The sequence below is a fragment of the Cydia fagiglandana genome, chromosome 9 (assembly GCF_963556715.1).
Source record: "Cydia fagiglandana chromosome 9, ilCydFagi1.1, whole genome shotgun sequence".
Lineage (NCBI taxonomy): Eukaryota > Metazoa > Arthropoda > Insecta > Lepidoptera > Tortricidae > Cydia > Cydia fagiglandana.
In genome coordinates this window covers 7694829-7713473 of record NC_085940.1, presented here as the reverse complement: position 1 = coordinate 7713473, position 18645 = coordinate 7694829, and the positions used below count along the sequence as shown (strand labels likewise).

Genomic DNA, 18645 nt, shown 5'->3' with positions numbered 1-18645 from the left:
ACGGCGCGTTGACCTGACAAGTGACATGTTAAATTTATCGTCATGATAATGCCTTCCGTATCCTCGAGCCGAGTAGTTGGAAGACAGGATGCTGTTATCCCAGCGATAAATAACTACAGTGGGATTATTCTCATTATTGATAAAACAAATGGTTTCTTGCTCACAGAGATATCATCCGACTTCTCGCAAACACGCAACATACCGTATAAATGAATTTAGTTTTCTACACTTTTGAACATGTTTTCCTTTGTAATCAGTCATAACATTAAGGCGTAACAAGAGTGATGACTGATGACATCGTGTACATCATGACTTTTTTAACAAAAACCTCAGCGACATTACTAGTTATACAGAAAATACAATACAGAATCGAATTCCATGGCTTCCGCCCTCCTATTGCACAATATTATTGTACAATAAAAGGACAAATAAAGATTACGCAAGCCGAAAATGGACCAATGTCGTAGTTACCTGACCCCAGGTACCTGTCGGCAAAAAACTATCACAACCCCGCCGGTCGCTGACACACACTTAATGGATGAACCTTAATGGTCCGGAAACTATTAGTGCTAAATACCAGATTAACGTCCCAATGATAACGATTCCTTACCTGCCGTGAACCCTGCCGAGGCAGATGGCTTGAGACTTGTAAGGCAAGGAGTCTTTAACAAAACAGTCCGTTCAAATATCGATCTAAATGTCTGAGTAAAAAGATTGAAGCTTTGACTGTTTGGTCACCTCAAATAATTTCTACAATTTAGGTGTTGAGGCGTGTGAAATAAGAGATCTGAAAGAATGGATTTGTGACATACATGTATACGTACTTCTTATCCACAAAAACTTGCAAAATAACATTGGACTAGTAGTGGTCCGGGTAACTATAGGATTCATTTGGTAACGGACTCTAAAAAATACGTAAAACGTGGTAGGGTTTCTTACTTAAAGACATAGTTTTACGTTTGATTTGTAGTGTCAAACTTTTGTCATTTGTCGTAGGCTTTTGTCCCTTTAGTATAAGCAAAAGTTTGATTTATTAAGTTCCTTCAGATCCGATTTTTGTGTCGTATTCTCTGAGAAGGTCGCCTTAACAAATGAACTACTTTCTAGTCTTTCTACTATTTATGTATCAGGTCTTAGGCGCTATAAATCATTAAAGGTAGATCCCACTTCCGTCCAACGGTTCAACTCACCCGACATTGACGGGATCAGAGGCGCAGCTGTAACCTAGCAATAGTTCCTACAACTATACTTATCGCGCATCTCCTACCTCAAGTGTATATAATTACATGCTCCGAGGAAATTGCGATAATTGACCGCTTCTAGGAAGGGCAATAATGGCCCTTGATAACGTAACAATGATAAATGGTAGCAGCATTTCCCATTGTACAATTCGCGCTAGAAATATCTATTCATTATTCGCCCTATTACAATTGAATAAGGTGCAAAAGAGTAAACATATCTATGACGTCGTTTGTGCAAACTGCCCACGTGGATAGACGTTATTTTGCTTGGGTTTCAAAAGAGTTTATGTTAGTAGGAATATCTAGTCGCTTAGGACGTCGTGTTCAGAGGTGTTCCTTTCGTAAACAAAGTTGTTTATTAGGCATTATCCTTGTTTGTGTCTAGATATATACTTAGAAATTACGATCGAAATCGACGTTACATTGTCGGATAATTGGCTCACATAGTTTTTGTAAATGGTGGAGGAAGTTAGAATGTTTCATAACTAACTTTCAAAAATGCCAAAAGTTTGCTAATGAGAAAGATATCGTACTACTGTGCGCTCCCTAGAACTGCATGGGATCAATAATGAAGTTAGCATATGCAGAGGCAGGCGTGTTTAAATATCGCTTCATCAAGGCACTGCCCACTATGCATATTAGCGTGTATGGTATACCATAAACAACGGAAGATAATGGTTTAATGGTGTAGTAGACGCTGAATGTATAATTCGTGTGCGTTTTCCTTATTTGCCAGTAAGGAGCATTAAGCACTCGCTAGAAAATTATCTGAAGATAATTTTATGACTCAGTAGTGTAATCAGTTTACAACATTGTGTAGAAAATCATTACTTGCTCCTGTAGTCTTATCTCTCTCGAATCTCATATGAACTGTAAACTTGTAGAGTCAGATTCTACAAGTTTACAGTTCCTATGATTTTTTTTGTATTTCATACACTTCGTATAATTTTTGCGATATTTTTGTTTACCTACTTTATTGTTAGGAATCATGCAACATAAAGATTCCAACGATATCTTTAACTATAACACCTAAATCGGTTCAGGCATTTAATTTAGCTGTTACGGCAGAACAAAGAAACTTACACTCCTACATACAAAATTACAACCATGAACCCTGAAAACAATACATTCCATTTTTTGGGCAGTCGTGTAAAAATGGCGAACTTGGTACCTATCATTTAACTCAGCGAATATTAATGTAGTCATAAACATAATTTCTTGAAAGCCTGCCAAGTTAAATAGGTTGTTAATACTTTTGTTTATGTCTAAAATACTCCGACGAGACCCATTTGTCCAGACGGCGCCTAGAGAAAGCCATAATGTTCCGAATGTATAATATAATATGTTTGCTCCACACAGATATATTTGTAGACGATAAAATTGAGAAATATAATGTTACTAATGTTATTTATAGGTTTTCGCTTGGCTATACAATCATTCGTACTTACATTACAGTACCGTGTGTTTCGACTTTCGAACCTCTTTGCTAGACCAAGTTGTGACATAGCTAAAGAAGAGAAGAAAAGTGTTACCAAAATTCCTATACTCAATTGATATATGTATGTATTTTATTAAACTATATATTGCCTAGGTAATAAAGGTGACAGCTATTAATTTAAAAGCAATTAGTTTATAAATGGTATGATTTACATCTATTTAAATTCAGTACCTACGAGTGTACAATAATTTTCCCTTCAAATATTTACCACGGTAATATTTCCCCGTGCCGTCGTAAATTTTCTTATGAATTGATTTTATTATACGCGCCGTCTCTAGCCATGAAGACCATTGATTCTGGGGGTAAAAAGCAGTCTAATATTTTCCAAAGCTAAGAACTATCGCAATATGCAGTATTTCGGAACACAAATTATAAAATAAACTGCCTCCACCGGCACTAATGTTAGGCCAGTTTTATTGTATCGGACAACAGTACACAATTTAGTGGGTGGGTAACAGTTAACATCCATGGAATTGTTCTTTGTTGGTTTTCTACGGAAGCCGTCCGTTCCAGGATATCGTGCCGGGGATAACAGTCAAATTGTGATCATGACTCATTACTGTTCTTTACATCGTTTTGTCAATAGCTACGGCAAATGCGCCGTACAAATATATGTTAGATTGTACTTTGGGTTTTGCTAAGTCACACGTGATTATAGTTCAATAAGCTCTAATGCCTTAACAAAGGTTTAAACTAAGTACATACTTGATTATTAAACTTAGTCGAAAGTTCAAAACATCCAGTGTTTTAAGTATACTTGACACTGTTTTAGGTCACAAGTCATAACACAATTTTGCAAGACGAAATAGTTCTTGGAATGTTTCGATTGTGTTACACATATGATTAGGCCGGATTACTCAATTTAAGAGGAGTAAATGGCCAGGGGACCGATTTTTGAAATTCGACCACTCTATTTCGTGTATTTCGTTAAATGATATCTCCACTACTAGGCGTTTAAATTCTACTAATAGAATTGAAATCGAGTGGTCAATACCACTAGATTCCAAATTTAGATCTCTCGTATTTCAAAAATTAGCATTTTGCCGTTTTCCACCGATTTTCGAGTGGCGAAATCGAGCGATCGAAATTCAAAAATCGGCCCCCTGCTCTGCTGATCAGTGTTGAAGGCCATCTCTAAATTATATTACATTCCCTTCTTCTTCTCTTCGTTCGTGAACTTGCACATTGTTTTTTTTTAATCTTTTCCTACTTTTCCTGCGCTACGTGATGGTAAATTCCCTGTTTTGCACATTTGTCATGTATACTTTATATAAATAACAATGAATCTTAAGTAATTCATACTACATATATATATATATATATATATATATTAAACGCGTAATTAAGTATGAATTACTTATATATATATAGTTATTATTACTTAAATTTGAGGGGTGGCAGGTGCCAAAAGTGTTTGTAATTTGTAAGCTGCTTGAGCTATAAAGGCTTGGTTGTTCCAGTAGTCAAAATCATAGTCTGGTACTGGTATTTGCACCCCGCCCACACAGAGCGTAGATCTTTGATTGGCCCGCCTTTCATCTATTTTCTTTTTGTTCTTTAAGCACATTCAGCGTTGACAAAGGATGGAATTCCGTAGCCGTTCACGTCCCGCGGCGACTAAAGCTCGCCAGAACCGTGTCTAATCCCATTCTGTCACGAATCAATCCTATTCTCAAACTGACATAGATTACTTTATTGCTATAATCAACCTTGTGGCACGCAAATAAAGAGTACATTTGTGTAAATAACAAAAGCGTGTCTAATTAAAGGTATTTTACGGTGCCATTACCAGTTGTTTTTATCGAGTGTGTTATTGACCGAGATTGTATCTTATCATTCCTTACGTACACATTTCCGCGTAAAGTTTTTGTAAAAAATAACTCTGACTTAACAAAAGGCAGGTTTTATATTTATATTACTACTTCGTACAGTCGCCATAAGACATCGCGAGACCTTAGAGTCCGTGTTCAGATATTTTTGGGCACCTTGGCCGCTTCCATATACACACACACACACACCACACAATTTGGACAGCGACTGTACTTACGCAATATTTGCGATTTTTGACATTGCTTTAGAGTGACGATTCATACAATCTCATATCTACGTGTCAAGATTAAGTAACGCTTACGTTATTTGGATAATCATATTCACTGCATATTTTAACTTTGTGAGGTTCGAAGCTCGGGTCAGACGCAAAATCGTCACTTTACCAACAACTTCATTAATCTTAAATGTCTTTAATATAATATGATTGAGAAAATACTACTAGTAGTAATTTCACCTAAGCTTCAGTTCACAAAGATTTGTAAGTAGGTATACTTTCGCCATTAACGGAGTATGTGCCTTCGGATTTAGATATTTATAGCTCAGGATTATTTCTATGGCGATTGTACTGTCAGGCATAAAAGGAATGTCTTTAGCGCTGAGTTATCTCAATGGCGATTGTAATGTCTACCATAAAAACGGCCAGGTTTTGTTTCATATTGTCAGATAGTCGAGCAATAAGAAGTATGGCCAACTGCCAGTGTCAGTGAATAGTTAAGGCACTTTAGGAGCCATAATTTATCCTTAATCAAGCGCCTTATGAAGAATTACCATTCAATAAACACTTTGGTCTACAAATATGTTTATGGTTAAACAAAGCAAGTCACCATTTTTTTTAGCTACCTGCAAGTGTATCCTCGTAAGGCCCACCATACAAGGTTTCCCAGTTTTTATTTCGAACCTTGTTATACCGGGTGTGGCATGTAACATGAGCAAATAATTAAAACATAAATTGTACTCCTTAAACGTTGACACTTTTGTTCAACAACTATTAAAAATTATAAAGTATTTATTAGACTCCCTATTTTTCATACAAAATAAATATTATGTACAATGGACGCCATCGCCACGCCATATTATTGTGATTGACGTTGCTTGTCAAGCCTTAAACATAACAAAATTCGCAATACATTGAGTCTTTGAATAACCTTTAAAGTGTATTAAAAATCAAACTACAAGTTATTTTTAAAAGTCGCTGAACAAATGTTGATCAGTATGAGGAGTACAGCCTACAGTTAAATTTTTTGCTCATATTACAGGCCACACCCGGTATAGTATAATATACATTAGGGTGACTTTCGTTTGTTTTAGGAAACAATGAAACAAAAGAAATGCTACTTTATTTCATCTTCAAAAGGTTCGTATTAGATTGAAGTGTACATTGTAATGCACATTGGGTCTTCCGAGGGTATTGACAGCTACTTTAGACAGTGCACGTTTATCTTAAGCACAATAAAGAGGAATCGAGGAGGAAGCGTTCATTGGCAGCTAGAGGGTGCTTGAGGCGGCAAATGACTTGAAATTACTTTAACATCCGGCCCTGATTGGATAATACGCTGACAAGAGATAATATAGACACACAAAAGCGCATTATTTGCACGGCTGCGGCGGTTCACTCGACTTTTGCACACATTGGTACTATTTGGCAACTTGTACGAAATATTTTATATCATATAAATACTTATATACAGGTACAACAGAACAGATCAAGCTACTCCACATAATGTTTATGTTTCATGTTGTTTCTCCCTGACATATGTCACAATTGTCACATATGTATAACTTTTCTCTTTCAGCCTGCTAAAGTTGTTAAAACCGTTTATTATCTGTCCTCCGTGCAAAAAGCTAATTTTACTCTGCAAGCCCACGTCAATATTCGTAACTCCGAAATCAATTATTTTGTATACTACTTATATATAGGGATAAGTAGTTCTCCCTTTGTATATCCTCTAGCCGCCCAGAGACCTATAAAAAAGTCTCCTGTTCCATTCTAATTTGAACTTTGTGTTAACAAAATCAAGATTTCATTTTGCTTGGCAAGGTTTGACGTATTGGCGGCTAGAGGTTATTGTATATATTTTATTTATTGTTTCTGTAATCTCTCTTATGTACAATAAAGTGTTTACATACATACACCTACACATACCTACATACAGTCATACATACGCTATGGGTAGGAATAGGAACTAGTTTCTGCAACTGCAAAAATTAGGAACGGCGAAATGAAGCTCTAATCGTCCAAAAGCAGAGCGACCACCAAATTTTCAAAGAACTACAAATACAAATCCTTTGTAGACCGCCATAAAACCAGGCACGACCTTCACAAGGGCGATCCATTTGGTTGATTAACACGTGAATAATAATTTAATGGAACACAATGCGGTACGAACGATAATATGGCGCGGTGGCTGATGCCCCAAAGTATAAGTATATATTTAATATGCAATGTTAATGAAATAATGAGCTAAATTAGAGATTAGAGATAAATTACAAGCACACTGCCGTTCAAAAGTGCATGGACACGTAGGCATTACGGTCGACATCTATCCATGCACTTTTGAACGCTACTGTACAGTCACCTGCAATAATATGTTACTCTACGAACGCCGCAAAAATATGTGACACGCTCTTACGGCTCTACAAATAAGATCGTGTCAGATATTTTTGCGGCCTTCGTTGTGTAACATATTATTGCAGGTGGCTGTACATACATAGAATATTGGAGTATACTAGGTACTCCAGGTAGGGACCTACCGTAAGTTTTCCTGATTGACACTTTCGCTTCCATATTTGAAACGTACATCCTTATTTCGTCGGGTGACAAGCAAAAGTCACTAAGTACTATAAAAAAATTAAAGTAACAATGCACTTTATTACACTTATAACACGGTTTATTGTCCAATAATTTCATTGGTGTTAGTTAGTGACTTTTGCTTGTCACCCGACGATTTATTGCCCTAAGTTTCTGGGCTTTATTTTTAGTTATATCAGCACCATAGGTAACCCAGCCATCTCATTTTTCCCTCGATATTTTATGAGTTTGTTAAGCTCTTGCTTGGCTTTTTATGCTTATCCCATAGGCATTCATTTTGATTGTATTTTAAAGCTAGTTATGTTCTCAGTATACATGTGTAAGTGTCAGATAACCTTAGGCGTCGGATGCGTACAGACGAATCATAAACATCTTTATTAATATTTTACGACTGTGGACTTGATAAGCGGAGCGCCGTTTATCGTCCAAGGCGTCAAAAATGTCTTGCACAACCATAGTAAACATATTACGTGAAGTACATATCTTTATAATATGGAGATTTTCTAAAATTTTCATCCTGTTAGGTACAAGTAGGAAAAAAGTAACAGATCTAGAAACAAAAAACCTAACCCCGTTGAAGCATTGACTATTCTAATCGATGAGGTGATCTTTATTGGATATTCGCATTTTGCAGACAAAGCATTAAGCATTTTGCAAAGTTTGCACGATGCATCCTTGGAGAGTGGTTAATGAGCAACATGTCTGTTCGTAATTCTACAAGACGTTTACAAGCAATGTAGATAAGCGTTATTCTAACTTATTATAAGTAGTGCTTAGGTCAGCAGCCCTTCTTCGTAAATTTCCTTTAGCACACCGATCCCTTCCTGTTTGTCTTAAGATTTCGTTACTTTAATTTATTTACAGTATGTGGTACGATATAAAAACTTTGATTGCAGTATCTCAATGCGTCCACGCAGTGAACAGCGACGACTAATAAAATAAATCACGTCACCTTATGCCAATGATCTCTGACTGCACTATAAAGAGACGCAATTAAATGTTCCCTCTACAAGCTCCATTATCTATTAGGAGATAGCCCGTTTTCGATAATTCCAAGTAATCTTATGTTAGGATCTTGAGCTTTCCAAACGGGTTTTAGATTCTGAGTAAAACCAATATTTATAAGTAATGGAAAAAGTCCTCGATTCGACCGGTTGGCCCCGTCTTTACGTTGTTTAACTGCCTATAAATCGTGATGGTTTTAGTACTTATCAGTATTATTTAATTACTTGCTTCTTTTTATAGTCGTAAATTGATTATTAATTACGCTCTAACTGTAATCACTTCACTTAAACTGTTAAAATTATTAAACGCTTTGAGTTAGCTATACCTACATTCGTATTAGTACTTAACTATAAGAGTGTATTTTAACTTTAATTTACTTAACCCAGCACTCGGGTAATAATATTTTAATGCAACCTCACAGCCACCACTCTTTGCATTGAATCGAAGCATCATTGTCAAACAAATAATTAACTATAGGTAGGTACAAATGTTGATGATGTATGCCATCTAAGTAGTTGATCTTGTTACAGTCTGCTGCATCCGGCGGTGACCTGATGGCCGACCTCCACGCCAAGCTCTCCATGCGCCGGCGCGGCATCTCCGGCGCCGAGCGGCACGGGGGCTCCGTGCTCCACACGTTGGCTAGCGTCATCCCTGAGCCCGGCGAGTCCACGCCGCAGGCCTCCTCTAGCGGCGACGAGTGGGAGTAAGACAACAATCGTTACAGCGTCAAGGCGACGAGTGGGAGCGAGGCAACAACACTTACAGCATCAGGGGGCTCGCTCGTGCACACGCTGGCTAGAAACCCAATGAATCAACACAGCAGGACTCCTGCGGTCATGAGCGGAACGAGCGATACTATAGCTTTGTCACCAAATCTTATCCCTTCTTGGCTTATGCTAGTTAGTGCTAGACTACGGGTAGTAAGGATCGCTAGCGCCCGCAGTTCCATCAAAATTAATTTACCTAAGAATTTATGTGACACGCTCGAATATAGTCCTCTAATCGAACCACATCATAGACTTCTCATCGTAGGTTGAATCTTACAGGCTTTCTGGTTGTGGTTTCCAATTATTAATAGCTTCAGATCGACAGCTGCCTTGAGATTTGTACTACGATCTGACACTTGAGTCTGACACTGTTGTCACAGACATTCAGCGCCTCTGGCGCCTACTTTTATAAACGGCATGGTACATTTAAAGTTTTTTGACACGTTCGCTCCCAAATTGCGACACCATGCGTGCGTTTTGATGCGTTGCGTATTTCCAAACATTCCGGCGCTTGAATCAAATCTCCATATCATTCTTCCAAAGATTCTGTCACGTATTTATCAAAAGTCGTTAATTTTTTATTCGTTTTCATTGAAGCGTTGGTATTCAATAAAATTAGTACATACTTACCTGTACGCGTGGGATTAGTATATGTATACGTACAGGCAATTTTAAGTGAAATTATAAATTACACATTAAATTAACTATTTATCTAACATAACGCTTCAAGGAAAACGATTAAATTGTTTGTTAATTATAGATCTGAAATGTGACCCATATAAGTTATACCGAAAGAATAAGTATTTGTATTGTTAATGTAAAAAAAAACATCAAAAGTGGTCAATGGGAGTTTTGGAAAGCATATTATATCGTATCTACTTGTGCTAATAACTCAAGCAAAATTTTTCTTAGTATCATCTACTAAATTATTTTGATTTTGTATTCAGTGTTTCTTTGGAATTCGCGGAAAATAGCGGTCATATGCAAATATTGTATACAATCGAATGCTAAATAATATTTGCGTAAACCTCACAGGTCCGAGGCCTCGCGTCAGTTCGGCAAACATTCCAATTTCCGCTGCCATTACGTAGTTGCCCGGTGGATACCCGGCTATTAGAAGCACCAACCAATTTCTCCGCTTAATTTACTTTATGGGGTTTTCCTGCTATCATACGTAGTCTACTCTCATGGTTACGCGAGTGCGAGTAATTAAGTTTTAAGTCGCCAGTGTATCGTGACCCCGATACCCTTGACAACTTTAAGCAATGAAAGACCACCAATGAATGACACCACATGTTTTTTCTCTTGGATACTACTATGCCTTGTTACGTATCTCGGGGACCACTCACTTATTCACCGCGTGGATGACGCAGAAATCAATCTTGTGACGTGTATATGTCGGCGGCCGATCGTAAGATCAGGCATATCGTGAAATTCCTAGGCATATCGTGAAACATGAAAATCTTTGACTCGTTCCCTGAGTCGACGGAGCCCCGCTACGCGGGGCTCCTATTTCTGGGCAGTTTGCCCTTCGGGCATCTGAAGCAACCTAACGAACCTATCCTACCTATATATTGGTTTAATGTGACTATAGTCAAAACATTACACAGGAACTTTACGATCTGCCTGATCTTACGATCGGGCGCCGACATATAGATTACAATCAATCATGAGACTTGCATAATTGAATCAACTGATTACTATTACTTGTTACATATTCAAAGGACAACTCTCCATCGCGTTCTTTTTAACACGAACACTAGCCGAAACTGCAAATCTATTTCCACTCCGTTCCACGTCAGTACATTCGTAGAAGCAACTATTTTATGAATTGACGCGAGATTTATTGAGTATTTACTATGATATACTGAGAAACGTGTGTAACGTAATGAGCTGGTTCATAACTTATTAGTTATTTGTTCAAGATAATAAGGTCGCTGGGATATACGTCGTGAGACAGGATTTCCAATCATAGTTACATAAAGAAAGACGATTTTTTAGTCTAGGTAAATACCAGTTCCCGTCGGATTATCGTTTTAAGTATGATGTTTTTAACGCCTTTATTGTTTACTCTTTAAAAATCAGGTCATATTATGGCTCTAAGGATGCTGCCTTGCTAACATACAAAACCAATCGTTGATCAATCGTATGGATGAATGATTATTTCATTAGGTATAAGGCCAAGAAATTTGATATCTGACCCGATTACACATTCTCACAGTGACAATATGAGATCCATAGCGGCTTTCATATTGATTGCCACTGTGACAGCGACATGAGACCTACGAAGTGACACAAAAATCGAATTCCGTGACTGCTCGTTATTTACTATACAGTAGGGAAAGCAGATTTTGAAGTTATCCAATAGAGCTGCTATCAAAAGAGCTTTGCTTTATCATACAAGCCCTCACGATCCAGATTTGGTACCGATGCAATGCAGTGGTGCTGGTGACGTCTGTTTACTAAAGAACGCGTCACTGACCAAACACCGCGCTCGCGCGTGTTCGTTCCAACTGATACCGTGTGTTTGTTTTTGTTTAAATCTAAATTTAAACGGGTGGAGGGTTATTCTGGCATCCACCGGGAATGTTTTTTTAGACTTTTTAGTAGAGTTTAACCCGTAAAAAACGTATTAACTAGAAATAAACTCCCAACGATAATGTCCGAAACTCATTATCGCGCTCAGTTGGTTGCCAGTTTTTTCACTGAACCCTATAAAACATGCGTGTAGGGATCGGGGTGGTATTATTATTACCAAATTAATTTCTTCAGGGGTCTACAAAGTACAGCCTGTGAGCCGAAACTATTTGGTCTACGAAAGGAGACAAAACAATTCAATCCGGCCCGCGAAAAACTACTACATAACTATAAAAACCAGCGTACAAAAACGAAGTGGAGGCCTTGTTGTAGCCCTTGGGTAAACAAGTTTGGAAACCCCTGCTTTAGGTTAACTAGACCAGAGCCAGTTCTGCCCTGTTACAGCGTATCTTATTACATATTTCTAATCTAGATACGCTGTTTTGCCATAACAGGGCAGAGTTTAAGTCTGACTTCGAGATTTGTATTTGTAACAAGTGTGTTATCGGAGATCTACTTATACAGCATTATCAGAGCGATCGGGAACAACTGGTTTCCCGTATAAAAGGTGGCAACGACGCGAGTTTCACATCACCATAACGCGGGAGTAAAGAACGTATAAGAGTACACTTTCATACAAACGTTTTTGAGACTATTACCCCACTCAATTGCCGCGCATGTTTGCGTGCTCTTAGTTGCTCGTTTCAGGAAGCTACACGTTACAGTTTTATAAATCTAAACGGGTAGCATTCTTCAAGAAAATTCTCTTCATTATAGTCTGCTCCATCCACTCAGTGTTGCCGTTTTAGGCTTGTAAAATTGTCGCTCGTGTACATGACAAACGATCAGAGAAAATGCATAGACACTACTTTTAAAATACATAACATATTATAAGTACGCGGAGATAAATAAATAACAGCATTTAATGACGGCGTTATAATTGACTATTTCTAAGTTCTTTATGCACCACGTTCGTTAACTCGTTACTCTGTTCCGTTCGTGTACTCCCTTGCCTTTCCCCGCGTTAATGCAAGTATAATGGCGTAAGCTTCCCCGAAGCTGCGCGCGCACATAAATCTGCCCAGCTGATATCGGAAAAGGCTCCGTATTAGAATAATCACATTTCTCACTAAGGGGCTATCTCTTTTTTAATTCCGAGAAGGGACGCGAACTATCGCCGCGGACGATTAGTGATTACATACAAAAACCAAGGTTTATTTAGCTAGAGACTCGTAAATAACGTAGACTTGACGTTGACGTCGTTTTTTTATTCGTTCGAAGCCATTTGCCTCCATACGTAAAACATAAAGTGCTACAAACCACGATGTAAAAGAGCTGTTACTTAGTTACATTTTCGGGTCGACAATTTCCATCACTCCTATCAGGGAGTCGCAATTGTTATTCAGTTTGTAATTCAAATTATTCTTTAGTATCTTATCACTGTTGTGGATGGCTCGTTTGCTCAGTTCTAGGTCATAATATACAATATTATGTATACTTCGCCATTTATCCTGATGAATAAATGTATGAGTTTCTAACTCATTAGTTAAATAGCAAATAGAAGTAGTCAAAGTGCCACTCAAAATATTTCAGGACGCCATATGCAACACTGGTGTTGACGCTACTGTGGGGAGATTGGCAGTCTATTTTATACATGTCTTTTGTTTATAAATTTACTACACAGCGCAATACATATTTTGTCCACGATTATAGTTAATGTGAATGTTTTAAGTGCCTACGCTAATTCCGAGTAAGGTTAACGAGGGGATCTGAGAAGTTGACTTCATTATAATTTATACATGCTTATTGATTATGTCGTCATTTGCGAAAATATATTTTGTATTCGCAATTTTTGTCGGTGCGCTATTTCTTTTTTTTACTAATCTCAATGAAAAAAAAATATGACCGATACTTTGCAAAAATTACCATTATATAGGTATATATCAATTTCAAGAACCATTTAGTGTAGGTAAGTTTAAATAGCATCTGCTTAATTAATTTTGAATATATAATATAATATATATATATATATATATTGCCGACTTGGATGGAAAGACTTGAGGATTGAATGAATCGTTAAAAAATATAGGTTTGCTTGTTTACGAGTTAGCTGTGAGTCATAAATATGTATGTAATTACCATCTTGTTTCAATAACATAAATAAAGGTAGACAACGTATATATGATAATGTTATGTACGAGTATATATATGACGGCACTACTTACGGTGCTATAAAACTTATAATTACGCCGGCCGACTTGCTTGCATTTTTTTGTAAATATATAATCATAAATTGATTTAATCAATTATTAAAGGCTGGCGCAGTTTATTTACAAAGTAGTTCACGGTCTTAAGTTAAAGCCTTCTAAGCTTCTATCTTAAACTTATTTACATTATTTTTTTTATTTATTATCACTACTTTTAGGAAACATCTAGGAATGTAACCATAGGTAAATATAATTTAACTTTATCACTACATTTGGCGTTACGTAAATGAATATATAAACTTTTAATTACTTATATATGGCCACCCACTTATGCAAATTATGTTTTTAAATTTTAGCCAAATTTGCTGTGCCGCTTTGCGGAATCCAAGAGAAACCAGTTCAATAACAGTTACATCCTGCTGGGATTCCGAGAAATCGATGTTAGATATAATACGCAAATCATACACATCTTTATTATGCTGACATAACAGTTCTTTATGAATTTAAACCACAGAATTCGCAATGAGGTTAAAAACCCACAAATTATATAAATGGTTCCAGTTGTCCGGAACCGAAAAGTCTGGGTTAATATTTCTTTGTTGAAATGTTTTTATATGAACGATTGCGTGGCCATTTGTGTTATTATTGCACATTTAACATCGATAATGCTAATGGAGTGAAGATCCGCTAGAAATTTAATAAGGTTCGGGATACCTGTGATGGTACTTGTAGAATTACAATTGATAAAGTAAACTTGAAAGGTTTAAAGGTTAATTTTCCTGTAGCAAGTGAGCACGGAGTAATGATCAAACAGGAAATCTAATTGCAATAATAACTTGTACCTAATACTAAGCATACATAACTAACTCTTAGTACATGTGTTGTAATTAAATATTAGCATTACATTTGGCGGAAAACAAAGTGAACAGTGAATTAGTTTTCAAATATAGCATCGGCATGTAATTAGGAGTCTCTACTCTAGTATATTGTGGTAAAATGCTATTTCGCTCTACCTTCTGATAGCCGGAATCCCGGCTATGTGCTTTCCCGTTCGTATCTTATTATTATCAATTACGAACATACTATTATTTATTATGGCATAATCTACTTACGCAAAAGAAGAAACCCGATACACTAATTAGGTGTATACCTACAAATATTGTAATTATGTGGAGCTCTAGATTTACCGCGTTCGTTCATTAAACAAAGTCTTGTTTACTTTATTTGAAATTTACGCCATTTAAGGTCCTATCTTAATTGGTTGTTCAATACTTACGCTATAGAATTCCCAATATAGCAAGAACCCTAAATGGCATAACAATCCCGTGTGGTGACTGTCTATAAATCTTATTTTAATAGTTTTGGGCGTGACATTGTCTCATGCACATTTGCTAAAATCGCTTGGCAATAAAATTCGTTCCATATACGATAGGACCATATAAAAACGAATTTCACTATTTAAACATGTGCAAAGGCTTCTCCACACGTGCTCACCAAATCACCTCGCAACCCCGGCTTGCACCCCGCTAAGAAAAAAAAACATGTTATTTTAACTCCCCAAGCGGTCCCGAAATAGGCCCATTTCTAATAAATTACAAAAAGCGGGAGATGCCCAATTTGTCTAATAACTACATATATTATTAACCTTTTAACTGTGAGGGGATCCACAGAGAATCTTCCATATTGTAAATGTAATGGATAAAAGGATAAACTATTTTTTGTTGACCTAATGGATTGGGAAACTATTCAAACTTAACACATTCACTGCCTCCGACGCACATGTGCGTTCACCGCCATACAAGTTTGTTTCTAGGCCACGCCCCCTGGCAGTGAATGCGTTGAAGTTATATTGCCAAACTTAACATTAAGCTCGCCGTCAATTGTTTTTGATTTGAATAATATGTACCTATACAGGAGCTTGATTTCTATTACAATACTAAAATCCGCCAATTTAAAAAGATCATATGTTATTTACCGAAAGCGGTTCATAAGGGCGTTCACAGTATTCAAACTACGCTTGACAATGCCGATGTAATACATGAGTACAGTAAATAAGCAACTAAACTGACTTATTATAATAACTGACAGAACCTCCCTGCATTACCAATTAGTGACGGCTTAGCTTAAAGATCCCGGCCTTAAACGTGATGGGCTTAGTCTATAGGCGTATTAGTCAAATCCGCGGCGGCGGTGTCTTTACAGCGTCCTATTTTGTTTGTTTCTAAGCTTATACCTTGCATAGTTTGGCCTTAAAATTAGTTGTGACAGCACGGTAATAGAGGTCAGATGTATACTACCATTAAACTGGACGGTAGTACATTTGTATTCGGGTGCGGCGCGTGCGCACAGTTACGTTCCGACGAATAGCTGTGCGCGGTTGAACAGAAACGTGGATTAGTAACGTGAGACTTTATTCCGAATTCTGAGCGCGGTTGGTGCTTTGGATACTTAAAAGTCACTTGTTTCTTGTTTGAAGTTCTACTGCGCATGTCATGTAAAGAAATAGCTAGGCTTTACCTTACCGCCAAAGAAGATCTTGTAATAGACATGTTTATTTCCGTGTTTTTCGGTCAACGCAAAATCTATGATTAAGACCTTGCACTATAATTCATTGAAATCGGAGACGAAGCTGAAAGACGGAAAAATCATGCCATTTGAGCGCTCCGAGTATTGAATCACCTAAAATAAAGGCTGTATATTATGCTTGTTACAATTTGCAGTAGTTATTTGCCAACGAAATAAAAAAATTACGATAATGTAGTACGCAGCTCACTTGTTTACTATTATTATACGTCAATTTTCCTTGACGCTAATTAAAGATAAACGTTAATTACTTATAATGCCGGTTATGTATACAATTTAGTTCATGGCTACATATGTATAGTCTCAAAACCGTACATAAAAAAGTGTAAGTTTCTGATGGAAAACTTTGGCTGTCCCTAAAATGACCTTAAATGCCGCAAATTAATTATTTTGGTGGTAATAATGTAGATTAAATTAAACAACTGGAAGGAAATTAACTACATAAAATATGAGCTTCATAATCATAATCTCCTTTCGCCATCGTAGTTGTTTGCCTCGGCACAGCCAACTCTTGCCGGCAGCTGTATCATAAAACTACTTTTTACTACGAATATTAAACAGTTCCAGAGAGCCCCGTTTAACGACACCAAATAACAGGTCACAGTGAAATTACATATTTTGTACTGATGCTTAAATGCCTGTCGTGGGCATACAGCCGTCCTTCTAAAACCGGTCTCATGCTAAAGGGATGCAAGTTCTGCGTTAGACACTTGGACATCGGTTCCCAACCGTTTGAGCATCGGGCGCCTCTTAGTTCCAACAATCTTGGAGACCCACTAAAGTGGTTGTAAACATAAAGGAAAATCTTCGTACTTTGGAGACGTAGTCTTTTTTTATTCGGTTTAAACCCTAAAACTAGTGTTTGTAGTAAGTCTTTAATCATGTCTTTCGGGGCTACAACATGTTAAATTACAACTAATGCAGCTTTTAAAATTTTAACTGATTTTAAATATCATATTAATATTATTAATTACTCTAAATATAGTTGGACAACAGAAAACTGTGTCAAGTTTTCGTGTTTCCATCGATCAAACATTTGATGTTAATGCCATAACCATTGCAACCAACAAAGATGTCTCCCACCTTAATCACTCTTATTGGGTATCAATTTGCCCTAAAGTAGGTACTTACTTCCCTACTATCTACTATGTAGGATTAATATAAAACCGGTTGTTTCAAAAACAGGCCATTAGTATATTTGTTTCTGAAGCGACCGATATAATTTGTGGCTCGCTTTTGATGGTTCTACATAAATGTAGAGATAGTTTAATCTAGATCTTTCAAACTACCTATGAATTCCAAATATTTTCCGAAGTGATAGAGGGTTGGAATTAACATTGTGATAAGATTGCCTTTATGCGTCCTGGTTTATTCTATTTTCTACGATTAGAAACCAGAAAGGACGATGTTAAGTTTTTTGGGAGTAAACCCTTGTGCAGTTCAACTTTTCTGTCATTTGACAAGGAAGCTTATTCTTTAAATATAATTGTGCTTTAAATGAAAAAACGTCGCGGTTGTCCACTACAGGGGATAGATTGCGTTAAGAAATTTTATGTAAAATGGAATTGAAAGGTTGGAAACCAATAGTGGCTGGTAGAGCTTATAAGTGCAGGGTGCATAAATATTTGGAGTTTTTAGACTTGTTGATATTATATTGAATTTAATATTAAATTATGTATATAAAGTAGCAATAAGTATAATAACACGCTGTAAAATATAATCTGTACGTATTTTAAATTAAGTTTTATCAATTAGGGATACTTGCCTTTGTAGAATTTTATTAAGTTCTGACTGTTTGGTTTAAATGAACTACTGTAATAGTTAATAATCAATGCATTTCCTATTTGAGTCAATCGTCGGCCTAAATCGCAAACCTCGTAACTCCTCCGGGGGAGTTACGGGGTTTGCGACTATAAGTATTGCTGTCCAAGGTGGCAATTACCAATTTATTTGAAATGGAATTACGAGGTTTGCGATTTAGGCCGACGCAATGCAATATTTTGACGTAATTTATGTACAAGAATATGTAGTCAAATACGTCATATAGTAGTTATATAATAAAGGAGGGGTAATTTTACAAAAGGTTTTTTTAACACATACAGTGCCACCCAGCCAAACAAGACGT

General features: G+C 36.9%; 1 protein-coding gene across 2 annotated transcripts in view; it reads left to right on the top strand.

Moving 5' to 3' along the window:
* LOC134667259 (WASH complex subunit 1-like) overlaps nt 1-18609 on the top strand; it is a 74593-nt gene extending 55984 nt beyond the window's left edge. For both annotated transcript variants that reach the window (XM_063524597.1, XM_063524596.1), the window contains exons 6-7: nt 8914-10550; nt 10810-18609. In XM_063524597.1, coding sequence (XP_063380667.1) covers nt 8914-9093 — 180 coding nt within the window. In that variant the 3' untranslated portion in view covers nt 9094-10550; nt 10810-18609. The remainder of the gene's footprint in view (nt 1-8913; nt 10551-10809) is intronic.
* Nucleotides 18610-18645: the final 36 nt, after the last annotated feature.